The sequence below is a fragment of the Chelonoidis abingdonii genome, chromosome 2, assembly GCF_003597395.2.
Source record: "Chelonoidis abingdonii isolate Lonesome George chromosome 2, CheloAbing_2.0, whole genome shotgun sequence".
Taxonomy (NCBI): Eukaryota; Metazoa; Chordata; order Testudines; family Testudinidae; genus Chelonoidis; species Chelonoidis abingdonii.
The window spans coordinates 12,855,554-12,865,098 of record NC_133770.1 but is presented as its reverse complement, the minus strand read 5'-3'; the positions used below and the strand labels follow the sequence as shown (position 1 = coordinate 12,865,098).

The following is a 9,545-nucleotide window of genomic DNA, read 5'->3' as shown; positions in this document are numbered from 1 at the left end:
CATCCCTGCTGGGGCCCCGTCGAAACTGTTTGAATTGGGCCCCGCACTATCTAAAGCCGGCCCTGCCTCTAAGGCAGTGGTTCTCAAAGCAGGTCTGCCGTTTGTTCAGGGAAAGCCCCTGGCGGGACAGGATGGTTCGTTTACCTGCCACGTCTGCACGTTCGGCTGATCGCAGCTCCCTCTTGCCGCGGTTCACCACTTCAGGCCAATGGGGGCTGCGGAAAGGGTGGCGAGCACATCCCTCGACCTGCGCCGCTTCCCGCAGCCCCTGGAGCGGCGAACTGCGGCCAGTGGGAGCCACAATCAGCTGAACCTGCGAACGCGGGAGGTAAGCAAATCGGCCCAGCCCACCAGGGGCTTTCTCTGAACAAGCGGTGGCCCAACTTTGAGAACCACTGCTCTAAGGCATGTTCAGATAGACAGCTAGAAAAATGCCTGATGTTACTGATTTCAGTCTATGTGGTTGTCTTGTATTCCAAGCCAATATTGGTGTGAGTTGGGTTTTTTTTTTGCTAATTTCTTCCAGTGCTAGTGAGCAGGAGGGATGTGTGGTGGGGACATGTTTTGAGACAGAATTATGATTTTAAGTTGGTGGTGTGCCTTTAACGAAAAGGGGGGTCAGCTGGTAGGAAAGACTCCAATCATTTGCTTTCTTCTTTTGTTAATGACTCCACATATCCTTTGTAAGAAATACTTTTGCCAAAGTTCTCTGTTTCCTTTTCATTCCCTAATTTTGGACCATGCATTCTGGAGTTATTTCAAACAAACAAACACACAAACAACCCCCCATCCAACCTCTTGGCTAGGACTGAGTCATTTTTATCAAATGTTTCCATGATCTCAGGGTCAGGATGTTTTGGTTTGAGAGCACAGGGCTCATGATGCCACCCGCCACTGCCCACTTCTTAAATTTTTAAACACCATTATGTTTTCTTCCTTTTTGGTGCACATGCTTGGGAGGTGCTCCCCATAACCACCCACAAAGTTACCTCAATATCTTCCTTCAACTTGCTCCTCCAAACTCTCCTAAGCCCCTTGGGATAGATGACTTGGACCTCCCCATACTGGCAGGGCACAATCTAAAGAGGAGGACACACACGTGACTGCCCCGTGTATCTCCTCTGCCTAGTGACCCCCCACCCTGCACCCAGCCTGGGACTGCGGTGCTCTCCCCACCCCATGTTACCTGTGAGGGGTGGCCTCCAACTCGCTCGGCCCCTGTCCCTGGCAGCTGGGGTGGCAGTGGGCTGAGCTCTGCTCCCCTAACCCCCTGGCATACTCAGCCTCTGTCCCCAGCATTGAGCCCAGGCAGAGAGTGGGCCACCGCTGCCTCCCAGCCAGGTCCTCTCAGACAGAAGTGACTCCATTCTGCTCCCCGCCTGGCTGCCAGGGAGACCAGTCAAACACGCTGGGGGGCAGATGCAGAGAGAGAAGGACAGAGCCCTTCTCTCTCCCTGGCAGGCCAATTTAGGGGTGCATTTGACCCCCCCCCATGCCTCCCCTATGCGCTGCCTCATCTTTTCATTCTGTGTATGGAGAGCTCCTAGCACAGTGGGGTCCTGGACCATGAGCAGGGTTCCTAGGTGCCACGATCATACAAATAATTAATAATACATAATCCGAAGAAATGGCTTCCATGCCTCGCTCTGACACACACATCCTGTGTGATCTTGTGCAGAGCCAATTCCAAGCCTCAGTTTCCCTCATCCGTAAAACTGCTGCATGACCTTGGGCAAGTCATTGTACGTGGTCTGTGCCTGTTTCCCCACCTATAGGGGAATTAAGGCCCAGAGAGTAAAACGACTTCCCTAAAGTCACAAAGGAAGTTGGAGGCAGGGAGGAATTGAACCTAGAGCTGGTGACCCAGTTCTTTAAGCAAAGATGAAATCCCTGGAGTTACACTGCTGTAAAACCCATGTGAGTGCAGAACCATGATCAGAGAAAACGGCTTATTGTTCCTTTGACGTACTCACCAGCCTTTCCTCTTCCCATGTGCCTTAGATTCTTGAAATCTCCTGTCATCTCTTTTGCTGTATGATGCTACCCTCTAATGCAGGGGTCGGCAACCTTCAGAAGTGGTTTGCCGAGTCCTCATTTATTCCTTCTAATTTAAGAAGCTTCATTTAAAATTAAATTAAAATGCAGAGCTCCCAGAACCGGTGGCCAGGACCCGGGCAGTGTGGGTGCCACTGAAAATCAGCTTACGTGCCGCCTTCGGCACATGTGCCATAGACTCATAGACTTTAAGGTCAGAAGGGACCATTATGATCATCTAGGTTGCCTATCCCTGCTCTAATGGAAGAATAGCCTTCCTGTGCCATGGTACTCAGTCTGACTCCACGCCAGGGAAAGTGGCTTGGGTGCAAATAGCAGCTTTTCCCGTCTGTGCTAGGAGTTTGCAGTGGTGCAGTGACACTGGGACCAGGTCACCAACGGTTGTACAAGGGCAAATCCCCAGTATAGAAAAGGCCCTTGTATAATGCTCCCAGCACTGTGAGTGGAGCAGGCTGATTAAGTGGCATTTGTACACCTGCTTTGGACAGGTGTAAATGCCTAGCCAGTGAAGAACTAGGCCTGTCATCTTTCCCACTGCTGGCATCTCAGCCGGGCAGCAGCGGCACAGATCAGCATGGAGTGCCTGGAAGGGGGCGGGCAGGTGAATGCAGTTTCAGTTCTTCCATTTTTGTTTCAAGCTAGCCAGCACATTCTGATGATATTTTTTTATCCCCCTAAGTCACAATCACACACAGCACAGGCTGTACCAGCAAGAGCTGCATTAGGCCGGGTCTACACTGGAAAGTTATACCAGTTTCACTGTGTTGGAAAGGGTGTGATTTTGTACAAACATAGTCACGCCAGTACAGTGTCCCTGGTGTGGATGCAGTTAAACGGGCATAAAGGTACCTTGTATTGGTACAATTTATTCCCCTTTCCATATACTGGTATAAAGCACGATCATACCAATTGGACTGCATCCTCCTCACTAGGTCATACGGCAATAACTATACCAGTATTTGCAAAAAGAACAGGAGTACTTGTGGCACCTTAGAGACTAGCAAATTTATTTGAGCATAAGCTTTCGTGGGCTACAGCCCACTTCATCGGTTGCATAGACTGGAACATATAGTAAGGAGATATATATACACATACAGAGAACATGAAAAGGTGGGAGTTGCCCTACCACTCTAAGAGGCTAATTAATTAAGATAGAAACTGGAAATGGCTGAACCATTATACACACTGAATCTATTCCCCCATGGTAAGTATCCTCACACCTTGTCAAGCTGTCTGAAATGGGCTATCTTGATTATCACTACAAAAGTTTTTTTCTCCTGCTGATAATTGCTTATCTTAAGTAATTAGCCTCTTAGAGTGGGTAGAGGGATTCCCACCTTTTCATGTTCTCTGTATGTATATATATCTCCTTACTATATGTTCCATTCTATGCATCCAATGAAGTGGGCTGAGCCCACAAAAGCTTGTGCCCAAATAAATTTGTTAGTCTCTAAGGTGCTGCAAGCACTCCTATTCTTTTTGCGGATACAGACTAACACGGCTGCTGTTGTTATATTAGTATTGTTCACACAACACAGCTTGACAAGGCCTAAAACAGTAACCTGGGAATGTTTATTAGAAAAGCCCCTTTCTTTTGCAAGTGGAGTTGCACGAGCAGAGGTTTGCACAAAGCTGGCTGTGGGAGAGGTTTAAGGGTTGCCAAAAGGAATGGAAGCATACAGTGTAACCTGATGGAAGGATCAGCTGGAAAATCGCTGTGTGACCATCAGTCTCTCTCAGCTACCCTAACAACATTTTGGTTCCTAAATCAGTGCATGGAAGCCAAATCGCTGATCTTGTGCGACCTGCAAGCAAGGCATTTTAATGCAAAGAGAGGACAGCTTTAGTGATAACTGGCTCTAACTGGCACTACAGTGAGGACTAGTGAAATCTCAGGGTTGGAAGGGACCTCAGGAGGTGTCTAGTCCAACCCCCTGCTCAAAGCAGGACCAATCCCCATCTAATTCATGCTACCAGTTGCAGAGTTCCAATCCCAGCTTTCTTGCTAAGGAGCACTGGACAATTTTCAAAAGCCAGGGCAGTTGCCAATAGCCATTTGGGGCCCCATCCAAGGGACTCCGGTAGGATTTAGGGTGATTAAGGGATTTCTTAAGGTGGGTTTTGGACCTGCCTTGTACCCAGTGCTCTGTGGGGTTTTCAGAAGGGCCCATGCAAATTTCTTGGGTGCTCAGGGCTAAGCAGAAACATCCACTAGGCGCATATTAGCATATGTCAATCAGCAGACAGCACACGCTAATGAGGCCTGGACATCCACTGGGGAGCTGTATGAAGGAGGGCTATTTTCAGACACATCTGGAGAGTGGCCTGAACAATAGGGTTTGGGGCAGGTGTGGGCGATGTGGGAAATGAGAGCAAGAACAAGGACGGCAAGAGAAAACCAGCTACGTGAGCCCAGAAGCTAACACGATATATTAAACAAAGACACCCTCCTTCCTCCACCAAGGAAGCCTTGGTGGGAAAGTGCTCAAGAACCTTTCTGCCAATGCAGAGAAGAGGCTGTGTGCTCAGACTGTAACTCTGGGTAGGAGCCATGGCATGAGGCTGAATATTTAGTCACCCCAGGCCTGACCCCCATCTTTGTGTCTCATGCAGCCATGGTGTCTAGGGACCAACGTGTTTTCTACAGACTGCAGAGGGTCATCTTGATTCCTTCAGAGGGAGGGACAGTGCTTCTCTTACCTCCTTCTCCTCTAACTCTCCCTCCAAAAGCAATGCACAGACTGATTATTTATTACCGTGCAAGATAAACACAAATTAAAACAGCGGCAAGGACCCAGCCCATGCTCTTTGTCCTCTGCTAGATTTTCAGGTATTTTAGACTCCATTGCAACTGAAGAGAGAAAGCAGCCTCCAGGGAGCTTCTGAGCACCTCCTACAGGTGACACGGAGCAAATTTTCACTGCAACTCAACATCCCCCACCCCACTCCTACTGCTAGAGGGGGACCTGCATTATCTCATAGACTATGGTGAGGTTTTCTGCTGCCACCACTGCATATGGCCTGTCATTGGCATGGATCTCTTGGTGCCTGTTGAGGCTTGATTTGCGGGTGAAGTTCTTCCCACATTTGGTGCACACGTGGGGCCTTTCCCCGGCGTGGCTCAACTGGTGTCTCTTCAGGTGCCTGATGGCACTGTAGCTCTCCCCGCACTCGGTGCATATGTATGGCCCCTCCCGTGTGTGGATCAGCTGGTGCCTCATGAGGTTGGCCTTCTGGCTGAAGCTCTTGCTGCACTGAGGACAGGTGTAGGGCTCCTCCCTGGTGTGGATTCTCTGGTGCGTGATCAGGGTGATCTTCTGCCGGAACCCCTTCCCACACTCGCTGCATGCGAAGGGTCGCTCCCCCGTGTGGGTCCGACGGTGCGTGATGAGCTGCGACTTGTCGATGAAGCTCTTCCCACAGTCAGCGCATTTAAAGGGCCGCTCCCCCGTGTGGATCCTCTGGTGGATGATGATGTTGGACTTCTGGGTGAAGCGCTTGCCACACTCGGTGCACTTGTACGGCCGCTCCCCCGTGTGGATCCTCTCATGCTGAGAGAGCTGGGACCTCACAAAGAAACTCTTCTGGCACTGGTTGCACTTGAACAGCTGCTCGTCCCGGTGGGTGCGCTGATGCTTGGTGAGGTTACCTTTCTTGCTGAACTTCTTCCCACATTCAGAGCACGTGTGAGTCCGCTTTCTCCTCAGGCCTCCCCTTGGGGTGCAGAGCGCTCCCTGGTGGCTTTCCTCAACTTCCACGCCAAGGGATGGTTCTGCTTTTGTGGTGCTTGTCTTGTGTCTTACGAGATCTCCTGTCAGATTTCCCTCACACTCATTGGGTTCCTGTGGGCCTTGTCTCCTGAGAGGTCTCTGATGGGCTGTGAGATCTCCTGTTGCTGCTGGATTTCCCTCACACTCACTGGCTTCCTCAGGGCCCTGTCTCCTGTGAGATCTCTGACGGGCTGTGAGATTCCCCTTCTTGACAAAGCATTTCCCACATTTGACAGACTCACGTGCTCTCTCTCCCGGCTGCATGGTACTTTTCTCATCTCCATCATGCTTGCCATGCTGGGCTCTCCGTTGGGCTGCCAGATCTACCATCTGATCAGTGCTTTCCCCATATTCAGTGCATGGCCCCCGTCTCTCTGGTGCGTCTAGTTTAAGGATTTCCATTGTACCGCTGCTCTGCTCCCAGGCTGCCCTGGCGGACCAGGCTGCTGGGATGTTATGGAAGCTTCATTCTCAGGGAATGGATGTGTCGCATCTGTTTCCGGCTACGTTTTACTTTCTTGGCTTTATCCTGACTCATGAAGATTTCTACCTTGCCTCGGCGTACTCCCACTTCTCCTTCCTCATTTTGTTTCCTGAGGGGGCTCCTGTTTTTAGTCCTCTCCTGCGGATGCTTCTCCTTATTTGAAACCGTTGGGCTTTCATCTGCTGGATGAACAATCAAATACAATCAGGCATTAGTTCAGAGGCTGATGACAGAAGAAAGGCCATAGTCAGGGCTGTTAATTTTGGAGAAAATCTTGGAATGATCACAGCTAAGTTGAAGCCCAGGGACTGCGGGCATTGTTATGTAAAGCTTAGAGCAGGGGACTAAGTCTCAGGACTTCTGGTCCTGAGGGGGCCATCTTGGCCATTGGCTTGCTTGTGACCGTGGCAGTTAATTCATGCTCCAGGTACCTCTGCTTCCCTATCTGTGAGCTGGACAACCCAGACCGAGGGTTGGAGAAAGGCAATATCACTATCCCTATGTGGCAGATAGACAACAGAGGCACAGAAAGATTGAAGGATGAAATTGCAGCCCTACTGAAGTTAATGGGGTTTGGCTTCAATGGAGTCACGAGTCACACCGCTGGTGTGTGGCAGAACTGGGAGCTGAGGCTGAAACCCCAGCCCATTACTGTAACCACAGGTCCATATTCCTCTGCCACGACATCAGTGTTTACTAGTGAAGAAAAATCAGGAGTAACTCCAGAGGAGGTCCTGGAGTTACACTGATGTGAAACCGATGTGAGTCCAGAATCAGCCACAGAGAGAACAGCTTCTGTTGCCTTTCGCCTACCCACCAGCCTTCCCCTTTCCCTAATTCCCATTCAAACAAGGATATTGCCCATCATTATTACAATAAAGTTTTGTCATTTATTTCATTTTCAGTTGTTAGGGCTGCTTGTTTTCATAGCCTGTTTCCATCTCTTGTTGTTCCTGCTCTGACCTGGTGATCTGATGAGAGCAGCATGAGAGATTGTAACAGACTCCGCCACATCCGGTTTCTTCCCTCTCTCTAGCAAAACCCTGGTACATGTGGAAGTGTGCAACCAGTTACTCATGCCAAAAAGCAACCTTGCAGTCTACTTTGTTCACCCATTTTAAATCACATCCTTTGGAAATGGTTAAAGTCAAACTCACGTCAAGGATGAATTCAGCCTATTGACTTTGAGGGTGTCTGTCATAGTATTCTATTCCCAATCTGAACTTTAGGGTCCAAAGATGGGGTACTAGCATGAATTCCTCTAAGTTTAATTACCAGCTTAGATCTGATATGCTGCCACCAATCAGGACTTTGAGTGCCTGATAAACTCTGGACTCCCCAAAACCTTCCCTGGGGACCCCCAAGATCCAGACCGCCTGGATCTTAACACAAGGAAAGTAAACTCTTTCCCTCACCAGTGCCTTTCCTAGGCTTTCCCTCCCTGGGTTACCCTGGAGGATACTGTGATTCAAACTTCTTGAATCATAAAACAGAGGCTTTTCACCTCTACCCCTCCCCTCTTCCCCACCCAGAGGCAATACAGATTCAAGCTCCGTGAATCTAAACAAAGGGATTCCCCCTCTCCCCCTCCCTTCTTTCTCCCTGTCTCCCACCACTTCCCTGGTGAGTACAGACTCAATACCTCGGCCTGAACCAGAGGAAAAAAATCAATTAGGTATTTTAAAAGAAAAAGCTTTTAATAAAATAAAGAAAAAGTAAGAAATCTCTGTAATTTGAAGATGTGATATTACAGGGTCTTTCAGCTTATAGAAACTGGAGAAAAAGCCTCCTCCAACAGAAATACAATTTAAAATACTTCCAGAAAACTACACATTTGCAAATAAAAAAAAACAATTAAAAAGACTATACCACCTTTCTACCTTTGTACTTACAAAATTGGAATAGAAGATTAGAGAGCCTGTAGGTACGTGTGGTCACTCTCAGAACCTAGAGAGAACAGCAGACAGAACAAAGAACACACACCCAAGCTTCCCTCCACCCAGATTTGAAAATATTTTGTCTCCTGATTGGTTCTCTGGTCAGGTGTTGCAGGTCACTGTTTGTTAACCCTTTACAGGTGAAAGAGACGTTAACCCTTAGCTATCTGTTTATGACAGTCTCGTTGCACTACAAAAAGAAATGGCCACTAAGCCATCTGTTTTCAATGGGGTGGAAATAGGGTTGACTAACCATTTGAAGGAAAAGTGCTTTAAACTAGGCTTGATCTGCCTAAGGACTAAAACACTGTTCCCTAACACTGCTGGAGAACCAAGAAATGCACATATTAGAATACAGCGCAGTGCAGATGGGCACTTAAATGGGACGGAGCATGGCCAGCCCCTGAGGCAGGGGTAGGCAACCTATGGCACAGGTGCCGAAGGCGGCACGTGAGCTGATTTTCAGTGGCACTCACACTGCCCGGGTCCTGGACACCCGTTTGGGGGCTCTGCATTTTAATTTAATTTTAAATGAAGCTTCTTAAACATTTAAAAAACCTTATTTACTTTACAGACAACATAGTTTAGTTATATATTATAGACTTATAGAAAGAGACCTTCTAAAAACGTTAAAATGTATTACTGGCACACAGAAGCTTAAATCAGAGTGAATAAACGAAGACTCGGCACAGCACTTCTGAAAGGTTGCCGACCCCTGCCCCAAGGTGTGGTGAGGCCACTTTGCACTGCACCTCTGATGCATTCTGGCCTTCAAACCAGTGTAGCCAGACAAGGGAGGATGAGTATGGAGGCATGGCCAGAGGAAAGAGGGAATGGCCTGGGTGCCCTGTTCCTTGCTGATTCCTGGCTGCATCTGGCCCCTAGGAACCAGTGGAAGCTGGTATAACATAGATTTGCACTGCACTGAATACTTGCTCTGACCTTTGCTCTTTGTACAACAATAATATGAAGACACCATAAGGGCACAGGTGAGACCCAAGTAACTATTTTTACTAAATGTGCCAGGCATGGCTATGTACACATTGCTGCTCTGGCTGGTTTCAGGCACCTTCTAACACCAAGGACACAGTCAGCACCACTGGAGGGTTCACACACAGCTTAAAAGGATGTTGCCCTGCTTTTACAAGCTGCAGCACTCTTGGGCCATAGTGAAGTTTCTGGGTGAAGAGTTAGGACCCAGTCCTGCAAACACACATGGCCGGTCTTAACTTTATTCCCACGAGAAGCCCCAGTGATTTCAGGATCCAGGCCTGAAGGGACAACTCGGTGACAGCTGCG

General features: G+C 48.7%; 1 protein-coding gene across 1 annotated transcript; it reads right to left on the bottom strand.

Annotated features, from left to right (window-relative positions):
- Positions 1–4,007: 4,007 nt before the first annotated feature.
- LOC116833244 (uncharacterized) lies at positions 4,008–6,487 on the bottom strand. The gene has a single exon (XM_032794644.2). It carries the CDS (start codon positions 6,225–6,227, stop codon positions 5,010–5,012), a length of 1,218 nt encoding a protein of 405 aa, XP_032650535.1. The 5' UTR covers positions 6,228–6,487; the 3' UTR covers positions 4,008–5,009.
- Positions 6,488–9,545: the final 3,058 nt, after the last annotated feature.

Excerpts from the sequence above, each read along its gene's own strand:
- LOC116833244 (XM_032794644.2), bottom strand. The coding sequence starts at position 6,227 with ATGGAAATCCTTAAACTAGACGCACCAGAGAGACGGGGGCCATGCACT.